Below are 27,799 nucleotides of genomic sequence, written 5' to 3'. Positions count from 1 at the left end.
CTGTTAACAGGAGACCTAGGGATCATTACCTGCGACAGTGGGACACGTGCCTATATATGTTTGAAGTGAAAATCTGTAATTTCCAAAATACTGGCTAAGCATATGCAGGTTGCTTAAAGGGACACAAATACTATCATGTAATATTCATTTTTGTTTAAAAGATGAAAAGGGGAAAGTACAGTGAGAGTGTCCGAGGTATGGGTTTGCTTATCTCACAAACCAAGGGGTTCGTTTCTTTATTAAAAACAGCTATATTTACATTTCCAATTAACTACATCCTAAAAATCTCCAAGTACGTCTTAGAAGCAAGCGGATTTTATTTTCAGAGCGTGTAAAACAAAACGTTTGAAAGGAATAACCACGGATGTACTTGAGACCACAACCCACAGAAAAGACAGTCAAAAGCACACTCTCAGCTGCGCTGCTTACCGGGACGCCACTGAGCCTGAATTCACGCTTTTTGCAGCTCAGTTCTCTTATCAGTGGGATGGAGATAATACTTGAAAATATTTTCTTCTCAGGGTTATGGTGAAAGGTTTTCTTTCTCGTGAACTGCAGGGGGTTCGCCTCCCAGGACACCGGGTGGGGGGGGGGGTGCTTTTCCTCCTGCGACGCACTTCCGCGCGCGAGTAGGGCTGCTGGGCGGGGAGGAGGGGAGCTCGCGTCGGAGTGCGGGCCGCCGGGCCGGAGACTAGGCAAGGACAGGTTGGGCCACCGCTATGACGTGCAGCGTGGGGGCCTAACAGCAGGAGCACGCTAAGTGTGTAGGCACGGTGCAAAACAAGCTGAGCGTGCGTGCACCAGTGTGCGGGGGTGCTGGGAGCGTGCTCGCATTGCCAGCGAAGCGTAAAGGCGCCAAGGCATAGGACCGAAAAGCGACTCCTGATAAGGGAGTCCGAGGCCCGCGGGGCCAGACCGTCCCGGTAGTGGCGGCCACGCGTCCGGTCGCCCGGCGCCCCAGGTTGGCGCTGCTGCGCCGCGGGCCGACAGGTCTCTGCAGCGCCCCACGTGGCGGCCTGCGGGGCCGCTGCCGGGAGAGTCGATTTGCTCCGCCTCCGCCGAGCTCGGCTGCCCTCCGCAGCTTCCCCGCCCCGCTCTCGATCGACCCTCCTCCCTTACCCCTCCGGGATCGCGATGGACGCGGCCTCCCCCCGCCGCCGGCAGCACCGCGCAAGCCTCTGAGCTTCAGGCCTGAGGAGCCGCGTGCCGGGGACCGGACGTGCGCTGGTTGCAGCCGGTCGGGGGAACCTCTCGCTTCCCTGTCACCAGGTCCCCACGGAGGAAGGGGAGGGACGAGGCGCGGCTTTTCCTGTGCCGCTTGCCCGGCTCGACCTGCGCGGCCTGCGGCTTCCTGGTAACTCGAGGGCCGCGGCTGGGCCTGGCTCTGCCCGCGGCCTGCTTGGAGCTGGACGGGAGCGGTTTGGGACGACAAGCCCGGGTAAGAGCTTAAAGGATAGGGAGGCGGGAGTGCCTTACGCGGTCGGAAGGGCCAGCCTGGGGGCCGGGATCCGGGATGCCCGGCGGCGTCCCGGGAGCGAGACCCCAGCTCCAGTTGAGGTCGGCCGGGCTGCTGCGGGCTTACCCGCTTAGCCCCTTTGTTCCCGTCCCTCGGCCCTGCCCGCGGCGGGGCCCGGCTTGCCGGAGCCGGAGCCCGCGGCGGGCCCCCCTTGCCCTTGAGAAGCGTTCGCCGCCGGGTCGGCCAGGGACGTCCCCCGGAGCCTTGGAGTTCCGGGCGCAGCTCCCGAGAGACCCGCCGCCCTGCTCGGCCCGGCGGCCTGCTCTGGGCACTGGAGGCTTGCTGCTTCTCCTCCTGAACTTCCCCCTCCTAGACACAGGTAGCTAACTTAGCGGGGTTTGGTGCCAAGAAACCAGAGCCAGGTGCCTGCGCCTCCCGGCGCGGGGCTCGGCTGGGCCCGGAGTGTTGGGTCATTCCTGTTGGTCGCCGCCGTTGGGTGCCCACCGTGATCCGCGGTTGGATTCACACACCTGCAGCTGGCGTACGTGGGACCCAAAGCTGTCGTCCCGTCAGGGCGCCTACGGGCTTTTGTAATGACTTGCCTTTTGGGGCTGCTTCTCTTATTTCGTGTTTTTGTTTTTGTTTTGTTTTGTTTTTAAGCCAACTGTCCCATTCTGTGGGGATGGGGAAAGAGGACCGTAGATTGGCTTGTATTCTGATCCGTAAGGTGTTAGTCCATTGCATTTACTTTTAGCATTTCTTTTTTAAACTTTTAAGAATAGTTGCCAGGACTGCCAGAACTCTTAACCAAGCCTTTATTCATAGATACATCTTGTATCTAATTATTGTTCGTATGTGGACATCTTAAGAAGCAGTAAGTAAATTAGGAAGTCAGCAGAATTTGTGGAATTGGAGATAATCTTAAAGCAGAAACTTATTTTAGAGGGGGATTGGATCAAAGTGTTTAGAGTCTCCTCAAAATACTGAATCTAACCCTTATCTGAAGATCAGTTTTGGGTGGAGGAGGGGGGAAGAAGTTTGCTGGAAAAAAAAAAAAGAACCTTTAGGAAGGTGTTCTTTGCCTTTTGGCACAGACGTTGGGTGATAGCATTAGTGGGATCTGAAGCTTGTTTGACTGTGTTTGACAAAGACAGCTCTGGTTTCCAGTTAAGTAGAAACTACCTACCCTTATACTCTTGTGCAAAACTGGTTTTTATTTAGTATGATATATAAACATTAAACCTGAGGAATAAGGAAAGTGGAAAAACTGCTTTAAAGTACTTTCTCCAAACATACTTATGAGTCTTTTCTAATTCCTAGGACACCAGGAACATTTGGTTCTAGCTGATATAAAAGAAAAAAAATTTTAACCCAAGCTGGTCTGTCCTGGATATTTAAAGGAATTTTCCTTTTACTTTTTTAATTTAAGCAAAGAGGCTTTTAAAAAACCATGGCAGATGTGGATCCTGATACATTGTTGGAATGGCTACAGATGGGACAGGGAGATGAAAGGGACATGCAGCTAATAGCCCTTGAACAGCTATGCATGCTGCTTTTGATGTCTGACAACGTGGATCGTTGTTTTGAAACGTAAGTACATCCCTTCATCATCTTTTGGAGTTGCTCTGGTGACATCTGTTTTCAACCATTTGCTGACTTCACTTTGCATAGAATTTTCTCTAGTGAGTTTTAAAGTTAACTTTTTAGAAGTTTCTGCAGTTTTACATTTTATTTCTGAGAAATAAAAATTAGTAAGTGAAGAAATTCCTGTAATGATCATTGTCATGACACAAATATGTTTGTTGAATGAATAGGAATTAGGGAAAACTAATTGTAACTTGATTCATTTTCAAAATACGTTATGAACTGAGAAAATACAAATACTTCTTTAAAGGTACCTATTTCTGTACCAAGAAATTACCTTGAAATAAACTAGGAAATAGAAAAGATAATGAACTTAGTTTCCAATCTCCCCTTTCTTCATTAGTATTATATGACATTGTACTTTTGTTAAAGCAAATGATTGCTTTGTAAATTTCAGTTTGGAGGGTTTAAATTGGATGTTACTCTTATAGCATATTTTTGGAATGGTAGAAACAGATTTTGAAATTTTAGAGAGTTTAAACAGTTTTATTCAGAGGTTTTAATGTAGAATTAGTGCAGAAATGTAAAAGAGAATTCATTACTAGATTGGCTATAAATGTTGTTTTTTCCCTCGTGTGATACTTGCCCAGTTAGATTAACCATTCTTCTGAATGCTGAACACATTTGGTTTTTATTGTTTATCTTATATTAATTAATTACAATTTTGAATTCCAGTAGTTAGTAAATGAAAACTCAGTTGTTTCTGTATTTGTTTTAATGCTAGTTTGAAGAAATTAGAAAATGTTTTAGATGTTGACTTAAAACTTGGTATAATTATTTTAATTTCTTTGGATGGCAATAAAGGCTCTTATTACTAAATTGACAAAGTATTTTTAATTGTTTTCAATTTTGAATGAATAATTAAGATGAATTAATAAATGAAAATAACTTTTGGTTGTAAATCTGATTAAAATGATAAAAATATTAGGATAAAAACCCTTATAAACAAAGTTTCAAAATCATAGTTTGTTAATGGCCAATTTATGTCAACTAGTTTTTGTTATTAACGAACTTTATAATAATTTAGCCCTCCTGTTGACACTTGTTTTAGCAGGATTCATAGCAAAGTGAAGTAGAATTTTGAATATTCATAGATTTCATTAGAAGGTCTTTATTAACTTGAGAATTACTTTTGGTATTTTATTAAAAAATTTTCTTGTTTTTAATTTTTCTTTTTCTTTTCTTTTTTATTTATTTTGAGAGAGACAGAGACAGCACAATTGGGGAGGGACAGAGAGAGAGAGAGAGAGAGAGAGAGAGAGAATTCTAAGCACTTACAGTGTGGAGCCTGATGTGGGGCTTGAACTCATGAACTGTGAGATCATGACCTGAGCCTAAACTAAGAGTTGGACACTTAGCCAACTGAGCCACCCTGGTGCCCCTAAAAAAAAAAAAATTTTTTTTTAAGTTTATTTATTTTGAGAGAGAGGGTGGGAGAGAGAATCCCAAGCAGGCTCCATGTTCAGCATGGAGCCTGACAGAGGGCTGGATCCCACAACCATGAGATCATGACCTGAGCTGAAATCAAGAGTTGGACACTTAGCCGACTGATCCGCCCAGGGGCCCCACTTTTGGTATTTTAAAAAGTTATACTTGTGGGTGTCTGGGTGGCTTAGTCAGTTAAATGTCCAACTTTGGCTCAGGGCTCGTGAGTTTGAGCCCCACGTCGCGCTCTGTGCTGACAGGTCAGAGTCTAGAACCTGCTTTGGATTCTTTGTCTCCCTCTCTTTGCCCGGTTCCCCTGCTCACACTGTCTCTCTCAAAAATACACGTTCAAAAAAATTAAAAAAAAAAAAAAAGTTACACTTGCTAGTCAAATTAACAGTTGTTTTGCATCTTCTCTTAGGTACTAATGTATAGTAATTTGTAATGGCATTAAAAAAAGTGCTACCATATAAGAACAATTTTTAAGGACATTTTTAAAATATAAAACTCATCCCTATATAAAATTCTGCCATCGTAACATAATTGTTATTTTTTCCATTTTCCCTTCTAGACTTTTATATTTGATACAATGTAATTTTAAGAAAGATGAAATTAAAGTCGATGTGACTTATATTTTTTATTTACTTAGTAAAGATACAAGACTATTTCAAATTGGAATGGTTATCCCTGTTTCATGTGGCATAACAGTCATTTGTCTACCTAAAAATGGATGTTTGATTACATTTGTGACAATTAAAAAAAGAAACAAAACTTAGTTTGCTCTCTTTGTTCTTTAGTCAGATTTTTCTTGTCATAAGGAAAATTTAAACCAGAGAGGCCCATAGTGAGGTGGAAAGAATGGGCTGTGGCATCAGAGATCTGAGTTCAGATTCTTGGATTCTTGATCAGCTACATGTAATTTAGCTTTTGAGAGCCTTTCTTTCTCTATAAAATAGCAGTTATCTTCTTTATTGTAGGCTCTTTGTGAGGATTAAATGAAAGAATGTATGTGAGAAGTGTTTTGGTTAAAGTGGGCTGCATACTAATATTAAATTTCTAATTTTGAATTTCATTTTGGGACTTTATTTTGTAAAAGTGATTGATTTTGGAGAGCCTTTTTAAATTCTTTGCAACAGTCAACAAATAAGGTAGGGAAAAACAAGATGATACGCATATTTTGAATATTGGTGAAAATCTCCCATACCAACTTGAATTCATAAGATACTAGCAAAGAGTCCTTAGTTACATTGAGTAAATATATGTTCAGATATTAATAGTTATATGTCTGTTTAGTCAAAAAAGGCAGATGTTAAGTCTTTTTCTTTAATTTAGATTTTACATGGCTCTCCATTTTTTGTACCAGTTTTGTCTGTCTTTTGGAAGTTAATGAATATACATTTTCTGTGAAACTGTGATGTTTCTTAGTAATGCCTGAACTTATAAGGTTATGCCCTAGAGAGTAAAATACAAGTTCAGGGTTAGTTTTTGCTTTCATTTGTGGTTAGTGAGTTAAATTTAATATGTTACAAATTTAATAAGAATTAAATGAATTACAAATGATTTTGCATTCACATTAAAATGGATGATTATTGTAATACTATTATAAGTAGGTGCATCCTGGGTTCTCGTAGATCCTGCCTACTATATTTTCAGACAGTATAATTGAAAAGTTGTCTTTTCAGGGTGGAATCTAAGATTTCCCCAGAAGATCTAGAAAATGGAATATTAGGGGTACTACTTTTAGGTACCAGAAGGCTCTTTTTTAAAAAATAACCATCTTAGTTAATTATGAGGGCACAAAAGGATACAGAGTACAAAGTCTCTTGCTCTCCTGTTTCTGACTAATCAGTTCAAAGGCAACCACTATTAAAGATTTTCCTAGTGTATTCTTTGGGTGAGATCCCAAAGAAGACTCTCGAGTCTGGATTCCAAAGTGGTTGAATACAGTGGTAAAAACCTTCTGTTGTGTATTTACAGGAAAAAATAAAAAATACCTACAACAGTGACAAGGGTTTAACCTTATAAATTGTCTTCCTACTTTATGTCAGATGTTAGAGATATGGTGATGACCAAAACAGATAGAGTCTCTGCTCTTATGGTGCCTACTAGTCTAATAGGGAAGGCAGATATTAAGTAATTATAGAAATAAAATTGTGGTTATAAATTGTGATAAGTGCGATGAAGGAAAAGGTTAGGGTGCTATGACAGTATGTAGAACACACATGACCTGGAGGGGTGGGAATGGTCACTGTGGCCTTCTTTGAGGAAGTGGTTTTTCCTAGAGATATGAAGGATGAATAAGTTTATGGGATAAACTATGAAGAGGTGAGGTAGAAAGGTGTTCAAAGAAGAGGCGCTGTGTGAAGAATTTGAAGTGGCTAAGTATGATGTGATTGAGTAACTTAGAGAAAACTACTGTCACTGGGACAAGGAAAGGTTGCAGAGTGCTTTGTAGAAGATAGAGGCTAGATGGGATGGAGTCTTGTATATATGACAAGAAAAGCTTTTGGTTTTATCTTAAGAGATAAAAGTACTGTAGAAGACTGTGGAGTACTGTAAGAGTGACTGATGTGATTATGTTTGTCTTTCAAAAACATTAACTACTCTAACAAAGTAGATAGGTGGAGAGGACAGAAAGAACAAATGCTTGTAGACTTGGTAGATTATTATCCAGAGAGAGAGGTTTGTAGTAACAGAAGTAAAAAGAAGTGGATAGATTTGAGATAGATTCAGGAGGTAAAATAGAACTTGTCGAATGATTGTATATGAGAGAGTGAGAAAGGAGGTATCTGGAATATTCAGGTTATAATGGATGATGGTGCCATTCATTGAGAGAGAACACTGGAAGAGTTTTGAGGGGCTAAGAACATGAGTTTGGATTTGGCTGGATTCTCATATCTGCCTCTGCATTCAGTCTATTGCATTGTATTTTGATTGAAATGTATGAAAAAAAAATCCTCCATAGATGTAGTTGGCAAAGGGAGGAATGTTGTAATGATTTTTTAAATATAATTATGGGTATTCTTTGATACCATACAAAACTGGACAAGTGATAGTTTCTTAAGGGTTAGTTACAATGTGGATTCTGAATCATGTCAGTGAACTTTTTATACTCTGTACCCATTTTTAAGCTTGTACAATTGTGCACTGATCATTGATTTACTGAGCTGTACAGATATTCCAAATGTTAACATATGTCATTCTACAGTATCACAAACTCACATTTGTTTAATGTGAATACTGATATCAGAAAAGTTTCAATATTGGGAAGCTGTCCAGTTCATGGTGGCAGATACAAGTTTTCCAAAATTGTCATTTTTGCTTGAGAGCTTTAATGTTATCATTGGCGATAAATACTGTCAGTTGTTTTCCTTGAAGTGGAAGGCTTATTTACTTCGTTAAGTTTTAAGAAAATGTTTGCCAGATATCCAAGTCTGAATAATCATGGTTTGTCAGAAGTTCTTTCAAGTAAACATGGTGTTGCATGAAAAAAGTGTCTAGTTCAGCTCTATAACAGTGCTTTCCTTTGACACAACCATCATTCTTCAGGATGCAGAAGTGCTTTACACTTACTTCCATTTTCTGATGTAGGATATTAAAAAAATAGGTATTCGAGGGTTGAGTTACAGTAAAATAATTATTTTTGCTTCATCAAGGTTATTCTGTAGTGAAATTGGCTCCTCCCTCCCCCCCATGCTAGAGCTTGGCAGTGAAGAATCCAATTAGTACTAGTACAGTTTAGTACCCCTGGCCTTGATTCATGCTGAAGCACCAGCAGTTTCATCCACCATTGCTTTTGCGTCATTAGTATACATGTCAACACAGGAGGAAAGTGATTCAAAAAGAGAAAGGACAATTGTGTTTAATTGTGGTGAGAGGTCAAGTAGGGTGAAGACTGAAAGGTGTCCTTTAGCCTCATTCTCAAGGGCATTGATCTTTTTTTTTTTCTTTAAGTTTATTTTGAGAGAGTATGGGCATGAGTGGGGGAGGGGCAGAGAGGGAGTGACAGCATCCCAAGAGGGCTCCGCAGTGCCAGCACGGAGCCCAGCGTGGGGCTTGAATTCAAGAACTGAGAGATCATGACCTGAGCTGAGATCAAATCAAGTTGGATGCTTAACCGACTGAGCCACGCAGGCACCCCCTAAGATTATTGATCTTAATGAGAGCTGAATGGAGGGTGATAAGGGACAGATTGGAATTGGTCCAGAAGTAGGATATGAAGAAATAGAGATGGGGAGTGTGGAAAAGGTTTTTGAAAAATTAGATTGGAATGGGGGTGTAGGGTTTTGTCTTTTAAAGGTTATAGAGGTAGGAGAGAGAATGGAATATCTATAGTGTTTAGGATTCTGAGAAACTGGGAGAAAATCAGCTTCTGTTAAGACTGGTGCTTTTTAAACTTCAGTGTGCATGATGTGAATCATCTGGGGATCTTGTTAAATTGCAAGTTATGATTCATTTGGTCTGGTGTGCTACCTGATAGTCTGCATTCCTAGTATGCTGCCAGATAATGCTGAAGCTGTTGGTCGGAATATCTTAGTTTAGTAGCAAAGCTCTCACTGTTGGAGAGAGAGATTTTAGGTAGTGTGTTCTTGTTGTAAAGCAGGGAAGATGGAGAGATTAAATGCAGATGTTTTAGGTTTGATGGTAAAAAGCTGAAGGAATTTCTGTCTGATGACATCTGTTTTCTCCCTGGAGTAGGAGACTAAAAAGAGTGACAATACCTCGGATTGGTATGGGGAAATTATTATGCTCATATAGTGCTAGTAGCTTCATAACAGATATTCCTGTCTCCAAGCTGACTGTACCCAGAGTTATAGTCTTAAAATATTCATGGTCTTTTCACCCAACTTTTTTGAGGTGTAAAGGGTCTTAAAATACTGATTTGATTGTATCACTCACTTTTACAAAATCTTCTGGGTCTTTACCTAACGGACAGAATTTAAATGTTGATTTCAAAGACATCTCCTGTGTTCCTACAGTACTAGATACATGATATAACTACTACTTTTGTTTTTCTGTTGCTAAGCATAGTGCCTGGCATACAATAGCTAATATCCAGATACTGAGAAGCTGAAGAAATTATTCATGTTGTGCTTGTTTTTCACTTAGGCCTAAAATGCCTAAAAAAAGTACTTACGGAGTCATGAAATTAGTTGGTAAGCATGCAAGAGAAGGAGCATTGTATTCTCTGTAGTACAAACAATGACAGCATCAATATATATTTTCCCTACCTCTCTGCGTTTATGTACCTGCCTTTTCCATATTAACTCCTGTTTTCATCTACCTCATGGTAGAGTAACAGGGAAGTTAAATTACTTTTTTGATCAGCCCACAGCTGATGCTTTCTTGATTAGAGAATGTTCACCAAATATGTATAATCCTGAAAAGTTAAGTAATTTCTGTTTACAGAAATCAGGTGTTTATATACTTCTTTTCAGTGGACAGCAGAAAGAAGCGCTGGAAGATGAAAACCATTCTCTAAGGTTCTTATCCCTGGGCTCTAGGGGGCTCATAGATAATGATCTTCAGTGAGCTTTGTTTGTCAAAGTGTCTATCGCCTTAAAATGTAAAAAAAAAAAGCCAACTCTTCCAGTTTATAGAAAATTTTAGACCTTTGAGTTCCGCAGAGCTTAGCACTGTCTTGTTCATCTTTGTATCCTACCCCCCAACACTTAGCACAACACTTGGCATAAAAAGGCATTCAGTAGATATTTGTTGGATGAATTGCAGTCAGATTTGTGTGTGTATTTTAACTGGAGAAAAGCAAGTCTACATATTGGAATTTTACTCCTTTTTTCTTTGAGAGGGAAGGCCATGATTTTCAACTGCCGTGCCATGAGTTATTTTTAGTTAAGCCACACAGAGTCAAAGCTGGGACAGGGACAAAAATAAAATAAAAGATTTGCGGCACCTGGGTGACTTGGTCAGTTGAATGTCTGACTCTTGATTTCAGCTCAGATCATGATTTCAGGGACATGGTATCGAGCCCCGCATGGGGCTTAATGCTGAACATGCAGCCTGCTTAAGATTCTCTCTCTCTGCCCCTTTCCCTTGTTCACACTCTTTCTCTCTCTAAAATAAAAAAATTAATAAAGTAAAATAAAAGATGAAAGGACTCAAAAGATGCTATTTATTATCTTTACAAAACCAAATTTATTAGACTTTTATAGTTAAACTTTTGTTTAGTTTTATATAAAAGAAATGGAGAATTTATAGACCGTAGTCAGTAAAATATTGCCACTATACATAACTTCCTTTTTTTTTTTAAAGTTAAATTTTATATTGTAAATCTTAAGAAATCTTGGCCAAAATTCAAGTGATGCAGTCTAGAAAAAGAGTATGATATAGTATAAAAACTATTACAGTGCCCAGGGAAATTATTTCTCTTTGGAACCTCATGAAACTTGTTCTTATTTTATTTATCTCTGCTTTTCATTGGGGAAAAGTTCTGATGTGATTGCAGGTAGCATTTTGGAAACCATTGCTTAAATATGGATTCATCTGAAGTTTCTTAATCTCATTGGTGTGGTTGACTGGTCTGACAGTTCCATATAGATGAGTAATCCTAATGTTTCCTAATTAAAAAACATAGACCTTTGAGTTTATAGGTTGGTATTATAGTATAGTACTAGGTTTAATATACTGTATAAATGTAATTTCTACCCATAAAGTAAGAGACAAATATTTAGCAAGTAAAATTTTGAAAAACTCTTTAATTGAAAATAAGATTTTATACCATAGGTGTATACTTTTAGTGCTATTCAGGGAGGTCTGTGATTATTATATGCATGATCTTTATTTTTTTCTTAAATATATTTAAATTACAGTAAAGTTCCACTTTTGACAAATGCAGAGCCATGTAACCACCACCCACAGTTGAAATGCATAGCAGTTTCCTAGAGCCGTACCTTTGAAGTTAAATCCTTCCCCAACTCCAGTGCTTGACCATCAGTGGTTTGTTCTCTGCTGCTATAGTTTTGTCTTCTACACAGTGTTGTATGAGTAGAATCATATATACATTGTGTAGCCTTTGAATCTGGCTTCAGATTCAAATGTAAATGTAGTATATTGCATTTGAGAATCATCCATGTTGCCGTGTGTGTAATAGTTCCTTCCTTCCCATTGCTGTGTAGTACCATTTTATGGATGCATCCCAGAGGTGGTTTATCCATTTACCTCTTGAAGGTAAATGGTTTTTCTAGTTTTGGTCATTATGACCAAAGTTGCTATAAACATTAGCATACAGATTTCTGTGTAAATATGAATTTTCATTTCTTCTGAAATTCTTAGAGAAAAATCTGACAAGATGCAGAAATTGGGAAACTGATTTCAAAATTACATGGAAATGCAAAGGACCTATGCTAACCAAAACAAGTTAGAGGACTAATGATACTGTATTTGAATCCCTGTTCTATAGCTACAGTAATCAAAACAGTGTGGTATTGATGTAAAGCTAAATGGATTGATGAGATGGAATAGTTCAGAAATGGACTCATGTACAGGGACACCTCATTTCAACAAAGGTGCAAAGGCAGTTCAGTGGAAGAGGGTAGTTTTTTTTTGTCTGTTTGTTTTTTATGGTGCTGGAACAATTGTATCCACATGGAAAAAAGAAAACTGTGATTCATACCCCACACCTTACACAAAAATAAACTTAAAATTAATCATAGATCTAAATGTTAAACGTATAACTATAAAATCTCTAGAAGAATACATAGGAGATAACCTTTGTGACCCTAGGTTAGGCAAATATTTCTTAAATAAACACCAACAACACAATCCGTAGGAATAAATTGATATGTTTAATTCTTTCTGTAATAGAGGACTGTTAAGGTTACTTAATTCTTCTTGAGTGAATTTTGGTAGTATGTCTTTGAAGGAATTTATGGGCATAGAGTTGTTTGTAGTATTCCTTTTTTATCCTTTGGATGTTTGTACAGTATGTAGTGATAATTTTCTTTTTCATTTTGAGACTGGTAATTTTTATCTTTTGATCAGTCTGAGTAAAGATTACCAATTTTATTAATCTTTTCAAAGAAGCAGCTTTTGGTTTAGTTCATTTTTTATATTTTCTTGTTTTAAGTTTTATTGATTTCTGTTCTGTATTAGTTCCTTCTGCATTGGTTTGAAGTTTAATTTGTCCTTTTTTTCTGGTTCTTAGGTGGAAGCTTAGGTTACAATTTGAGACCTTGTCTAATATAAGCATTTAATAATAAATTCCTCTTTTCGCTTTAGTTGATTTTGTTTCTTTTCATTTGGCTCACAAAATTTAAAAACTTCCTTTAGAACTTTCTTTTTTACCCGTAGGTTATTTAAAAGTGTTGCTTAAGTTACAAATATTTGGGGGTTTCCAGATATTTTTGTGTTCTTGTTGTGGTCAGAGAATATACTTTATATTATTTTAATTATTTTAAATCTGTTAAGGTTTGTATTATGGCCCATGTGTCTGTTTTTTGGTGATTTGTCCACATGCACTTGAGAAGAATGTATATTCTGCTCTTGTTGGGTGGAATGTTCTCTAAGTGTCATATTAGGTCAGGTTGATTGATAGTGGTGATCAGTCTATATTGTTGATTGCCTGTCCATGTGTTTTATAGGTTCCCAAAAGACATATGTTGAAGTCTCCAAGTATTTCTCTTCCATTATTTCTGTTTTTCAAGTATTTTGAAGCCTTGAGGTGTCTTTAAAAGGATTGTTTTCTTGGTGAATCAACCCTTTTGTCATGAAAAGACTCTCTTTATCTCTGGTAATTTTCCATGTTCTAAAGTTTATTTTGTCTTCTATAACTATAGCCACTCAAGCTTGCTTGCTTTTTTTTTTTTTTTTTTTTTTTTTTTTTAAGATTTTATTTTAGGTAGCCTCTACACCCAACATGGGGCTCAAACTCACAACCCTAAGATCAAGAGTCACATGCTTCACTGACTGAGCCAGCTATGCACCCCTCAAGCTTTCTTTTGATAGTGTTTGTTTAGTCTATGTTTTCCCATCCTTTCAGTTTTAACCAATCTATGTCGTTGTATATATGTGGGTTTCTTGTAGACAGTATATGGTTGGCTTGTATGTGTGTGTGTGTGTTTTAAGTAGGCTCCACGCCCACTGTGGCACTTGAACTCACAACCCTGAGATTAAGAGTCACGTGCTCTATTGAGCTATTGGCTTGTGTTTCTTTAAATCCAACCTGACAGTCTCTTGTTTGAAATTGATGAATTTAGACCATTTACATTTGATATAACTTTTAGTGTATTTGGATATATGTATAATGTTTGAATATTTGTTTTTTGTTCAGTTTTTTTTCTTTCCTGTCTTTCAAAGTGTAGAATATTTTGTAGTGTTATATTTTAACTTTAGCTATTGTGTTTTGTCTCTGTCCCTTTATGTATATATATTTTTAAACGTTTATTTTTGAGAGAGAGAGAGAGCGTGTGTGAGTGGGCACCTGCAGGGGAGGGGCAGAGAGAGAGGGGAACACAGAATCTGAAGCAGGCTCCAGGCTCTGAGCTGTCAGCACAGGGCCAGTGTGGGGCTTGAACTCGTGAACTCTGAGATCATGACCTGAACTGAAGTCGGCTGCTTAACCTGAGCCACCCAGGCACCCCTAATATTTATGTGTTTTAAATTGATATACATTGAAAATCTCAAGATACTCTGTTACAATTTTCACTTTCAGCAGTCAGGTTAATGGGAGAAGAATAATCTATTATATTTACCTATGTATTTATTTCTTTTTTTCATTCCTGTAAAGTTTCATGTATTTCTCTGGTGTTCTTTTCTTTCATTCTGAAGAACTTTCTTTAGTATTTCTTTTAGGGAGGTCTGCTACTGATGAAATTCTCTTAGTCTTCCTTCATCTGAGAATATCTTTATTTTGCCTTCATGCTGTGAAGATACTCTTGCTGGATATAAAATTCTGGGTTGAGAGTTCTTTTCAGCATTTTAAAGATATCATTCCGGGGGCGCCTGGGTGGCGCAGTCGGTTAAGCGTCCGACTTCAGCCAGGTCACCATCTCGCGGTCCGTGAGTTCGAGCCCCACGTCGGGCTCTGGGCTGATGGCTCAGAGCCTGGAGCCTGCTTCCGATTCTGTGCCTCCCTCTCTCTCTGCCCCTCCCCCGTTCATGCTGTGTCTCTCTCTGTCTCAAAAATAAATAAAACGTTAAAAAAAAAAAAAAGATATCATTCCACTATTTTCTCATTTTAATGGTTTCTGATGAGAAATCTGCGCTCATTCTAATCTTTGTTTCTTTGTGTTGTATTTCCCTTGCTCTTTTTAAGGTTTTTAAAAATATATGCCTTTGGCTTTTTGCTATTGGATAATGATTTTTTCTGTGCATGGTTGTCTTTGAATTTGTCTTATTTGAGGTTTACTGAACTTCTTGAATCTGTATATCTTTGACCAAATTTGGGAAGCTTCTTCAAATCTATTTTCTATAGCCATTTTTTTTCTCCTTTCCTTCTAGGACAATAGTGGCACAAATGTTACATTTTTTGATAATGCTCCCTCAGGTTCCTGAGAGTTTTCCTTTTTTTCCTCCCAATCTTTTTACTCTCTGTTCCATTCGTAAGGTTTTTTCCCCCTCACAAATTGTGCTTTTTATTTCTAAGACTTTTATTTGATTCTTTTTTATATTTTGTTTCTCTGCTGAAAACTTCTGTTTCCAGTCATTTCAAGAATGTTCACATTTACCTGGTAGAGTATAGCTATAAAAGCTGATTTATAATCCTCTTTGGTAATTTTAACATCCAGATTGACTCAGGCTTGCATCTGTTGGCTGTCTTTTTTTCTTGAGTTGGATAGATCAGATTGTACTGATTGTGTTTCAAGTTATTTTGGATTTTATCTTAGATATTTTGGATATTATATTGTGAGATTCTGGGTTTTATAAAAATCCTCTGAAGATAATGTTGATTTTGTTGTTTTATATTGGTATGTAGTCAACCCAGTTAGATTTAGACTGCAAGTTCTGTCTTGCTCTTTGTAGGTGGTGGTTCCAATGTCCGTGATTTCATAGCCTTTGTTATGGTGTTTGGATCTACTCTGTACATGTGTCATTCTTAGTATAATCTGGGACTTGGATGGTGGATTATGTCATAGTTGTCAAAGTCTTCGCTGCTGTTCTTCACCTCTCCTCCACTGTGCAGTTTGGAGGTGAGCTTAGGATTTGTGTTGGGGATCCTCTTTTTTGCTCTTTGTTCTGAGATTTCCCCTGTATCTTTTGGCTACCCAGAGCCCTTTTTCACTAGTGTTCTGAAACTGGGACTCTCTTGATGTTACAGCTACACTTCTTCCCACCCCCTATCCTCCATTCTTCTTCCCCCTTGAGCTGGGACTAGACTAGACTGCCCCCCAGGTGAAAGTATTGAGAAAAAAAGAAGATAATAGGATTCTTCTCATGCTCTTTTGACCAAAGGGGCTCCTTTTCTTAGTTCCCAGGCCTTAGTTCTAAGGCCCTGCAGGGCCTTAGATGCTCAGGCCACCTCCACTGCACTGTGGATGTGTCATTCAGGGTTTAGTTTGAGGCTTAACTCTGAGGCTAGCCTTTGGGCCAGGCAGGGAGAAAAAGCCTCAGTACTTTTTCCTCACACTCTCTGGCTCACAACGACCCTCTTTCTTGGTTCTGAGTTTTTGTTCTGTGCTCCTGCTACATAGTTTGGGGACTTGCCTCATCCAGGGGTCAAACCAGGAAAGAAAAGAGGAAAGGAAAAAGCCTCTGAAACTCACTTCCATCATGGGTCTTTATTTAAGTTTTGACTTCCTATCCAGTCTATCTGCTGTGTACTTTTCAGAGTCCTCAGATACTTTTTTTTTTTCCCAGTAAGTTTATTTTGTGAGATAGAGAACACAAGTGGGGGAGGGGCAGAGAGAGGGAGAGACAGAATCCCAAGCAAGCTCTGTGCCTTCAGCACAGAGCCTGACATCAGGCTTGAATTCACATACCGTGAGATCATGACCTGAGCTGAGATTAAGAGTCAGACACTTCACCGACTGAACCACCCAGGTGTCTCAGTTGCTTTTTTTGTTTTGTCCAAGGTTTTTGGTTGCAATCATTGGGAGAAATAGGCTGTAATAAGCTTAGTGAAGTTGACTTGTCCCAAACTTTAAATTTATTTTCTGGGAATTACAAAATACGTTTGTTTCAAAAATTTGAAAAAAAATCAGAAAAGGAAGTTTAGAGAATGAGAAATTTGGGAAATTCAGAAGAGTTTAAAGAAGCTTAGAATTTCTCTAATTTTCAGAGAAATTATCTATAACTGCACCATTCAGAAATAAGCCATTTTAACTTTTTCCTCTAGTTTTTTCTCAGGATATTTTTACACAAACACTAATGGCTATGAGTTTTTTCATTTATTTTATATTTCTGTTAAACAATATTTGTATCATAAGTTTTCAGTAAGTACCTTAATAAAACCTTCATAACCTGTCATACAATTATGTCATATACTTAATTATGCCCTTATTAGATATATATAGTTCATATCACTGAAATCTTTGTACATTTTTGCCTGATAACTTTTTTGAAGTCTTGAATTCACAATTATATATAAAAGGAAATCAAAATTTCCTCATTTGTTTGAAATATTTAATTATTTTTAGAAATCTGACCAAATGTGTTTGTATATAATTATCTTCTTAGAACCACCTTCAAAATGGTACTGCATTTGATAGAGGACCTTGTGGTTTTGTGTTGTTTTGAACTTTACAGTTTATTGTAGGAAAATCCAATTGAAGATAATGTTACAAATTTTCATTCCTTGGAGCAATGAATGAGTAGGTTTCTAAATTTTGATTTTTATCTTTTAAGAGAAATTGGAATGGAAATTTTAAAATGATGTTTATATTTGCCCAGCATGGTTTTGTATGTACCTCAAGTATGTGTTCATACAGAAATAAGGTCTGTTTTAGAAATACAGGAATAAAATATGAATGATTGGAGGAGCACCTGAGTGGCTCATTCAGTTAAGCATCTGACTCTTGATTTTGGCTCAGGTCATGGTCTCATAGTTCATGGGTTTGATCCCCCCATCGGACTCTGTGCTGACAGTGCAGAGCCTGCTTGGGATTCTCTCTGTCTCTCTGTCTCTGTCTCTCTCGCTCTCTGGCCCTCTCGCCCTCCCTGCCTCTCTCTCTCTCTTTCTTAACTTTTTTTTTTTTTAATGTTTTTTTAATTTATTTTTGAGACAGAGAGAGATAGAGCATGAGCATAGGAGGGGCAGAGAGAGAGGGAGACACAGAATCTGAAGTAGGCTCCAGGCTTCAAGCTGTCAGCACAGAGCCTGACGCAGGGCTTGAACTCACAGACTGTGAGATCATGACCTGAGCTGAAGTTGGAGGCTTAACCGACTGAGCTACCCAGGCACCCCCCTCTCTCTCTTTCAAAATAAATAAATACACTTTAAAACATGAAAAAATATATACTTTAAAAAAATATGAGTGATTGAGTTCATTTTGGAATTTACTTGGTAATTTTTTGTTATTCTCATCAGAAACTCTTTGTGTCCTGAAGTGTTTGTATATATGTATATGTGTGTGTGTGTACAGCTTTAGGTTCTTTATTTTCTTGGTGGGGGGTTGAATAATTCTGTGTTTAATATAATTAAAAAAATTGTTTTAATATGAAATTTATTGTCAAATTGGTTTGCATACAACACCCAGTGCTCATCCTAACAGGTGCCCTCCTCAATTCCCATCACCCACTTTCCCCTCCCTCCTACCCCCCATCAACCCTCAGTTTATTTTCAGTCTTTAAGAGTCTCTTATGGTTTGCCTGACTCCCTCTCTAACTTTTTTTCCCCCTTCCCCTCCCCCATGGTCTTCTGTCAAGTTTCTCAGGATCCACATAAGAGTGAAAACGTATGGTATCTGTCTTTCTCTGTATGACTTATTTCACTTAGCATAACACTCTCCAATTCCATCCACATTGCTACAAAAGGCCATATTTCATTCTTTCTCATTGTTTATTTATTTTTGAGAGAGACAGCGAGCAGGGGAGAGGCAGAGAGAGAGGGAGACACAGGATCTGAAGCAGGCTCCAGACTCTGAGCTGTCAGCACAGAGCCTGATATGTGGGGCTCAATCTCACCCACCGTGAGATCATGATCTGAGCCGAAGTCTGACACTTAACCAACTGAGCCACCCAGGTGCCCCATTCTGTGTTTAATTTTAAAAGTTTATTAATTTTATTGTGGCCAGTCAAATTTTATGAAGTAAAGTTTTATTTTATCTTATTAAATGTTTATTTATTTTGAAAGAGAGAACATGAGCACAGGAAGGGCAGAGAGAGAAGGAAAGAGAGAATGCACTGTTAGTGCAGAGCCTGATGCAGGGCTTAAACTCACAAACCATGAGATCATGACCTGAGCAGAAATCAAGAGTTGGATGCTTAACTGGCTGAGCCACCCAGACACCCCAATGCTAGGCATATATCTTATGTGGATGTCTAAGTAGCTATTTGAATAGTCCAAACAAGAGTTTGAGGTTGGCTTGTAAAAGATGATTGAGAGAAGTGGACAGATTTAGGATATATTTTAGAGGGAAAATTGGTGTGATTTAACTTATGGATTGGATGTGTAATGTGAGGAAAATAGGGGAAAAACTAAGGATGATTCTTAGGTTTCTGGCCTTTTGAATGGTTGTAATAATCACAAAGATGATGATTTGGGAGTGGAGGAACAAAGCAGGAGTTTTGTTTAGGATATGCTCTTTTTAAGGTGCCTGTGATAACCATAAAGTTGAGGTTGAGTTCAACGACCAAGTTGAATTATCTATCAAGATAGGGTTTCTCTGAAAATGATATTAAGAAATTCTCGGTCAACTATACTCAAAAAAAAAAAAAAAAGATTAAAAAAAAATCCCTAACCAACAACTGAAGGCACAGTTTTAAGGTATTACATGTTAATATTACAGTGGTTGTTTTAAAGCAGGAAAACCAGTAGAGTATGTTAAGAAACGATACTTGTTTTAAAAAAAAATACTTGTTAGTGATTTTTTTTAGTTCATTATGAATTTTTAAGTAATATAAGTATAGTTCTTTCAACTGTTTTGTGCTTTTTAGAGATCATTAATTAATATTGGCATGTTTTTCCCTGCCTTTATGCTCAATTTATAGTTGATTTGTATTGAGATTTTGTAATTTGCTTTGATTCTAAACACTTTTTTTTAAATGTTTATTTATTTTTGAGAGAGAGCGAGCAAGCATGAGAGGGGGAGGGACAGAGAGAAAGGGAGACAGAATCTGAAGCAGGCTCCAGGCTCTGAGCTGTTAGCACAGAGCCTGATGTGGGGCTCAAACTCATAAACTGCAAGATCATGACCTGAACCAAAGTCGGGTGCTTAATGAACTGAGCTTCCCAGGTGCCCCTGCTTTGATTCTAAATAAAAAATTAGTGATTTTATATATGAAAATGCCTAAATACTTTCTCATTGTTGAAAAAGTAAGGAGCCATAAAAAGAATTATTTTTCTGCCCATTTGTACAGCCCATGTTCTGTACTATAATTTTAGAAAGTTCATGAAGCAGGTTTTCAGTCTACCTGACATAAAGTAAGCTCTTATGTGTTCTGACCATCTTTATTTTTCTCTTGGTAATAAAATTGATCACAGTTAAAATCTGAGAACCTATGTTTAAAAATTTTTTTTTTTTAAACTGTCCCCTACCCATACTTGTTCAGAAGATTTGTCATATTTTGGAGGACACAGCAGGGAATATAGTCCCCAAATTGGCAAATACTACATTTCCACATGAAATATAGAAAAGTTACACTAAACATTTGTTTTCTGTTAATTTTTTGGTGGGCAGTTTTTGTACTGGGTAAGAAAGATGAATAATTAACATTTTTAATGTAAAGCATGTGGTAGATCAGTTCTTGTCCTTTGAATCAAGGACTGTCTGCTTCAGCATCTTATTTTTTATTCAAAAGTTACTGTTTTTTAAAGAAAAAAATAGTTTTAAAAACTGTGTTGTTGGGTGAGCCTGGGTGGTTCAGTCAGTTGAGTGTCCAACTCTTGATCTCAGCTTAGGTCATGATCTGATGGTTCGTGGGTTTGAGCACCGCTTTGGGCTCTGTGCTGATGGTGCAGATCCTGCGTGGTATTCTCTTTCTCCCTGTCTTCCCCTCCCCTGCGTGTGCATGCGCACATGTTCACATGCTTTCTGCCTCTCAAAATAAATATTAAAAAAAAAAAAGACTATATTGTTCCCCAATAGTATTAACATTTTTATAGTCTCTTTTCGTTTCTTCAGTTTACTACATATGCATAGGTAGACAGCAGCAAAAGTGCTTTAAGATTCTGATATGCTACTCAGTCTTCTGATCTTACCTGAGAGCTAGAGGACTATCTCTTATAATGTTGCCTCAGAGCATTTCCTGCTCAGGAAGATTACAAGTGACTGTGTGACAGAGATTGCTAGTGTTGTGGACTAATAAAAACCACCTGTGTTTAATCAATGACTGGTCAATCATGGAATGCAAGAGATTTTTTTTTAAGCTTATTTATTTTGAAGTGAGAGTGATAGCAGAGGAGGGGCATAGAGGGAGAGGGTGGGGCTGAGATAGAGAAGGTGAAGTGGTGATAGAGAGGGAGAGAAAGAATCCCAAGCAGGCTCCACACTGTGAGAGCAGAGCAGTACGAAGGGCTCAATCTCATGAACTGAGTGATGATGACCTGAGCTGAGATCAAGAGTCTGATGCTTAACAGACTAAGACATCCAGGTGCCTCTGTAAGAGATCTTCTGAAATCTTTGGTAGTATTCCTGCTGGTGGACTCCTTAAGTTAAGATCATCTAAGCAGATTAAGAGTAGAGTTGCTTTGATGTTCATACAGATAGTTTTAAAGGTAAGCACACAAAAATTGGAGGACAAAGTAATTCCACTAAAACATTTAGAGCACACTACCTTTTGTGTTATCTGTAGTCCATTTAAAGCTTAGTTTGTGCAGAGAAGTTAGAATAATGTATTTGATTTCATGTAACTGAGATTTCTATGAAATGTGAATCATGGTCTTTCATATTTTAAGTGTTGATAAAATATAGGGGATATTATTGGCACCTCACAAATTCTACTTTTGATAAAACTGTTTTATGCAGGTTTATATTAGCAGGCATTAGACTATTCATAGGAGGGAGGGAGAGCTAAAGTTAATTAGTTTAATATGGTTACAATGTACTGAGCTAAGTGTTTATATAATTTTATTTAATTTTTGTAACATCCATATAAAGTATGTATTCTTTAGATATTATCTTTGCTTTACAAATGGGGAAATTGGACCAGAAAGATTAAAAAGTTTTAAGTTTTTCCCTTGTCTGTTAAACCCCAAATCAGTACTTGTTCCCATAAAACAGGAATTGAATGATGTTCCTGGCCTTCAGGACCTTTTAATGTAAATAAGGAAATAAAATGATAGATTAGATAACATGGGCACTATTTGTATGAGGTTTTAGGAACATGAAAGTACCAGTTAGCTATCTGAAGAGGTTAGGGAAGGTTTTACAGAGGAGTTGATGTTCGAGCTGAGTATTGAGTAGGAATTTTTTTTAACGGGGTTTCAAGATAATGCTGCTACTTTATTTAAACTGTTAACTTGATATTTTCAGCAGTGATGAAATTAGCATGTGAGAATTGTTATAGAAACAAAAGCATTGTGAGAAATACTGCCTAATACACATGCAGACACAGTATAAAACGTGCTGTATTATGTTACAGTTTTTATTTATTATTTTGTTAATATTTTGATGTGAAGAATTTAATAATTCTAGGTGTAATACGATTTTTTTTCACTACAGATGTCCTCCTCGCACTTTCTTACCAGCCCTCTGCAAAATTTTTCTTGATGAAAGTGCTCCGGACAATGTGTTAGAGGTGACAGCCCGTGCCATCACATACTACCTGGATGTATCTGCAGAATGCACCCGAAGGATTGTTGGGGTTGATGGAGCTATAAAAGCACTTTGTAATCGTTTAGTTGTGGTCGAACTTAATAACAGGACTAGCAGAGACTTAGCTGAACAATGTGTAAAGGTAAGTCTTTGTTATTTATTGGCCCATTTGAAGGTCACTTAGAGAATAAAAAATATATTTTGCTAAAAAAATTCTTTCATTATTCTTTGAGAGTGGTTGACAGCAGTGGAAAACACGGTCCTTGTGGCACTGGAGAAGATCCTGTGTGGTTTGGGGAAAGAAATCTTATCTTTGATGGAAAATTGTGGGTCACTCACTGCTCATGCGCTTCTGTGCTGGCTCTTGGGTTTCTGGTAGCCACAATCATTTTGAGATAGGTTATCCCCGTTGTTAGCCAAATGATTTTCTCTGAAAATAGTAATAACAGCAACCACAAGTAACATTAACTTTTGGAGTCAGACATTGTAATGAACACTGTACATGTGTTCTTTTAAACCTTCATGACAACTTCACATGACATAGGTGCTGCTAACATCAGCATTTCTACTTTCTCAAATAATTCAAGTATACTGAAGTTGAGTAACTTCACTGGGGTTGATACAAGTGGTGGCACAGTCAAAATTTGAAGATTAGGAATATGAACATTAGGAAGTCTGGTTCTAGGGCCCATGGATTTAACTAGTTTTCTTCCTTCCTCTCCTTTTTCCTTGTTCCTTGTTCCTCGTTCCTTTCCATTCCATTCCATTCCATTCCATTCCATTCCATTCCATTCCATTCCATTCCATTCAATTTGAGAGAGAGAGAGAAAATGAGAATCCTAATCAGCCTCCACACCCATTGCAGAGCCTGATTTGGGACTCAATCCCTCCTGGATCATGACCTGAGCTGAGTTTAAGAGTTGGATGCTTAACTGACTGAACCACAGTGCCCCTAACCATTTTGCTATACTTCTTTTAGAGTTAGCTGTTTTGTTTTCATTCCTGGTGGGACTAATTATAAACTTTGTGATTTTATTTTATTATTTTTTTTTTTTTAAACTTTGTGATTTTAAAAGCACCAGTACTGGGCTAGTGGCTTTATTAGATGTACTTAATGAACACATTTAGATTTTGTATGATTTTCTTTTTATGATTCCTGTTTCATTCTTGTTATGATTCTTGCTGCTCTAGGTCAGCAGTTTTACACTTTCTCAGGATCACTTTATAAGCCTTACTATTGAAGGGCCCTCAAAGAGCTTTTGTTTATGTAGGTTATATATTTATATTTACTATATTAGATATTAAAACAGAAATTTAGAATATTTATCTGAAAATAACAAACTCATGTTAACATACATTTAAAAGGTTTATTTTATTTTATTTTTTTTTATTTTTTGAGAGAGACACAGAGAGCAAGCTGGGGAGGGGGAGAGAGAGAGAGAGAGAGAGACAGAGAGACAGAGAGACAGAGAGAGAGAGAGGGAGACACAGAATCCGAAGCAGGTTCCAGGATCTGAGCTGTCAGCACAGAGCCTGTTGTGGGGCTTCAACTCATAAACGGTGAGATCATGATCTGAGCTGAAGTCAGAGGCTTAACCAACTGAGCCACCCAGGTGCCCCTGTTAATGAAAATAATTATTTCTTGAACAAACAGAAAATTAGAACAGTAGCATTGTTAAGCACTTTTGTATGTCTTTGGTAGTGTCTGGCTTAATAGAAGACAGGTGGGGGGCACCTGGGTGGCTCGGTTGGTTAGGCGTCCAACTTCAGCTCAGGTCATGTTCTCACGGTTCGTGGTTCTAGTCCCGCGTCAGGCTCTGTGCTGACAGTTCAGAGCCTGGAGCCTGCTTCAGATTCTGTGTCTCCCTCTCTCTGGCCCACCCCCGCTCATGCTCTGTGTCTCTCTCAAAAATAAATAAACATTAAAAAAAAAAAAAGGTGGCTCTTCATACCTACTTTGGCATTCAGTCTGTTGCTATATCACATACAGCTTCTCAAAAACTCCGCTGTATATTCCCGAGAAAGTGATAATGAAAAAAATAATTACGGTCATGGTATTAGTATTAGGAAAAAATTTTTATTTCAAGGATTCCTAAAAATGTCTTCTTTCCACTTTGAGAGCTGCAGATGTAGGTGTTACTGTCTTGATTTTCTGCCTCTTCATCTGTAGATTTATTTCTGTCTGTAGCCTCGGAGGAAGAGGTATATATTTTCCTGTTTAGAGCTTTTTTTCTCTTCTCAGTCTCTTGATCATGTCACTTCATGTTTCAGGTCTGTTATTTTACTCCACTGTTTATTCACAGACTCATATTTTCAAATTCTTTCTTGTCTCTTACACCCTCCTCTCCCTTTTTCTGTTTCCTTTGCAGATTATTATTACTGATTTTTTTCTTTAGTGGTGATATTATATAAGGTTCTTTTTTACCTTCTTAAAACTATATAAATTTGCCTAGACTGTCTTAGCTATTAACATCAATACCATTCAGACATTCTTATCTGTAGGCCTGACCTCTCTTGAGTTCTAGACTCCGTTTTCAAAGGCTGTTGGACAACTCCAGCTAGATGTCTGAATTCATGATCTTTCACTACAGATACAGTTATTTTGATAATTGTCATCAACTTCACCCAGTCACTCTAAACAGAAACCTGTACTTTATCCACTCCACACATGTAATTCATAATCAAGTGCTTTTCTGATTTATTTCCTTTTGTTTGTCTCTGTTAACTGCCTTAGTTAAGCTCTCATCCTGTCTTGAATATTCATGCTTGAATTTTTTTTTGCATTTGCCTCTACACTCTTTCTGTGCTGCATTCCCAGTTATTAACTAGAAACCTGATCATATTATTTTTATGCTGAAAATATTTTTCTTGCTTGAAAAAAATTTTTTTTCTTGCTTAAAGAATAGTCTAAATTTCTGGTATGCTCGTAAGATCTGTGGACTCTGTTAACTCATTGCTTCTACCCAAACTCCTTAAACATCAACATAATTTAGAAATCAAGGTTGGTTTTTAATGTTTTGACCTTCCTAGAGTAAGTGTGAGGATGATGAATAATGTAACAGCAAGCATTTAATGATTTTTAAAAAAAAATTTTTTTTTTCAACGTTTATTTATTTTTGGGACAGAGAGAGACAGAGCATGAATGGGGGAGGGGCAGAGAGAGAGGGAGACACAGAATCGGAAACAGGCTCCAGGCTCTGAGCCATCAGCCCAGAGCCCGACGCGGGGCTCGAACTCGCCGACCGCGAGATCGTGACCTGGCTGAAGTCGGACGCTTAACCGACTGCGCCACCCAGGCGCCCCTAATGATTTTTTTAAATGTCTAGGACCTTTATAAACTTTTGCTTAATTACTTTAATTGCTTAGCTTGCTATATAGTCCTTAACCTCTGAACCAATAGTGTCCAACGTGGTCGCCATATAGGACATTTCAAATGTGGCTACCCCAAACAAAGATGTGCTATAAATATAAAACCTACATGGGATTTTGAAGACTTAATACATAAAATAATGTAAGATATATCAAATTTTTTAATTTTTTAATTTTTGGGAGAGCGAAGAGGGGGAGGGGCAGAGATAGGGAGATAGAGGATCTGAAGTCAGTTCAGCTGATAGGTTGACAGCAGTGAGCCATGTGTGGGGGGCTTGAACTCATGAACCACGAGATCATGACCTGAGCTGAAGTCAGATGTTCAACCAACTGAGCAACCCAGGCGCCCTGAATCTATCAATTTTTTAACATTGATAACACTTGAAATGATGACACCTTGCATGTATTAGACTAAATTAAATATAATACTTCATTTTGCTCTACTTTTTAAAGTATGGCTACTAAGTAATTTAGAGGGTACATTATGTTTTCTGTGATGCTAGAAAATTAAAATTGGACTTACTGTATTCTTTTGTTAATTAATTGTAGGTGTTAGAACTGATATGTACTCGTGAGTCAGGAGCAGTCTTCGAGGCTGGTGGCTTAAATTGTGTGCTTACCTTCATTCGTGACAGCGGACACTTGGTTCATAAAGATACCTTGCACTCTGCCATGGCTGTGGTATCAAGACTCTGTGGCAAAATGGAACCTCAAGATTCTTCTTTAGAAATTTGTGTGGAATCTCTGTCTAGTTTATTAAAACATGAGGATCATCAGGTAAATAAATCACTGTTGTATACTTTGTATTCAAAAAGTGATTTTATAGTGTACTCTGATGAAGTAGAGGTAATTCTGTTTTCTCTTTTTCTCATTTTATATTTCTATACGGTATTCCTTTTATGTTTCGGCAGTGAAACATTTTATTTTTTATTAAAAATTTTTTTTAATGTTTATTTATTTTTGAGAGAGAAGGAGCGAGCAAGTGCAGGGGAGAGGCAGAGAGAGAGGGGGACACAGAATCCAAAGCAGGCTCCGAGCTCCAACCTGTCAGTAGAGAGCCTGACACAGGACTCGAACTCACAAAACGTGAGATCATGACCAGAGCCAAAGTCAGATACTTAACCAACTGAGCCCCCAAACATTTTAAATTATAAACATGATGAGTTTATTTGTAAAATTTAAACATTTCAGAAATATATAATTTTTTAAAGCTACCTTATACTCAGTGTGATTTGATGACTCAGCACAATTTTGTTGACTCAAGTAGTTCTCATTGAAGTAAAATAACACAGCATTTAAAATCTTATATGTGTAAAATTTTTTTGAATGAGCATACTTTAGGAAATAGAACTGGACTTTTAAATGCCTTTTTACCATTCCATTTAGTTATTTTTGGTTATTCATTGGTTATTTTGGCAGAGTTGTTCATAATAATAGTATTTATTGAGCTTTCACTGCCTATCTGGATTCTTCATATATATCATCTTATTTAAGCTTGGACAGTGAATTATAAATACTATTACCCCATTTAACATATCAGGAAACAGCTCGTTAAGCAGTTAAGTAACATCCATAGGTCATAGAGTTAGCAGAATGTGGAGCCAGGATTAAAATCTAGACCTTATATCCTTTCTGTAGCTGCCTTTCTTATACTCTCAGTAATGAAATTAGCAGTACTCACCTTTAGCCCTTTTTAGGTGAATTTTATCCATATGCATATTCTTTACATCATTAGGTTTCAGATGGAGCTCTGCGGTGTTTTGCATCACTAGCAGACCGATTTACCCGTCGTGGTGTTGACCCAGCTCCATTAGCGAAGCATGGATTAACTGAGGAGCTGTTATCTCGAATGGCTGCTGCTGGTGGTACTGTATCAGGACCATCATCAGCTTGTAAACCAGGTCGCAGCACTACAGGAGCGCCTTCCACAGCTGCAGATTCCAAATTGAGTAACCAGGTGTCGACAATTGTAAGTCTGCTCTCAACACTTTGCAGAGGCTCTCCAGTAGTCACACACGTAAGAGTGTTTTTGAATCTT

The 27,799-nt window shown here is 38.0% G+C and overlaps 1 protein-coding gene across 5 annotated transcripts in view; it reads left to right on the top strand.

Moving 5' to 3' along the window:
- Positions 1-847: 847 nt before the first annotated feature.
- Positions 848-27,799, top strand: part of HECTD1 (HECT domain E3 ubiquitin protein ligase 1) — a 91,685-nt gene continuing 64,733 nt past the window's right edge. Inside the window, exons 1-5 of one of the 5 annotated variants that reach the window (XM_047862926.1) lie at positions 848-1,438; positions 2,886-3,046; positions 22,300-22,534; positions 26,311-26,538; positions 27,497-27,778. In XM_047862926.1, coding sequence (XP_047718882.1) covers positions 2,907-3,046; positions 22,300-22,534; positions 26,311-26,538; positions 27,497-27,778 — 885 coding nt within the window. In that variant the 5' untranslated portion in view covers positions 848-1,438; positions 2,886-2,906. Of the gene's footprint in view, positions 1,439-2,776; positions 3,047-22,299; positions 22,535-26,310; positions 26,539-27,496; positions 27,779-27,799 lie in introns of all 5 variants that reach the window. The other 4 variants (XM_047862924.1, XM_047862925.1, XM_047862927.1 and 1 more) reach the window with 4 other exon arrangements.

The sequence above is a fragment of the Prionailurus viverrinus genome, chromosome B3 (assembly GCF_022837055.1).
Source record: "Prionailurus viverrinus isolate Anna chromosome B3, UM_Priviv_1.0, whole genome shotgun sequence".
Lineage (NCBI taxonomy): Eukaryota > Metazoa > Chordata > Mammalia > Carnivora > Felidae > Prionailurus > Prionailurus viverrinus.
The sequence above is the reverse complement of the archived record's forward strand: the minus strand, read 5'-3'. Positions and strand labels throughout refer to the sequence as shown.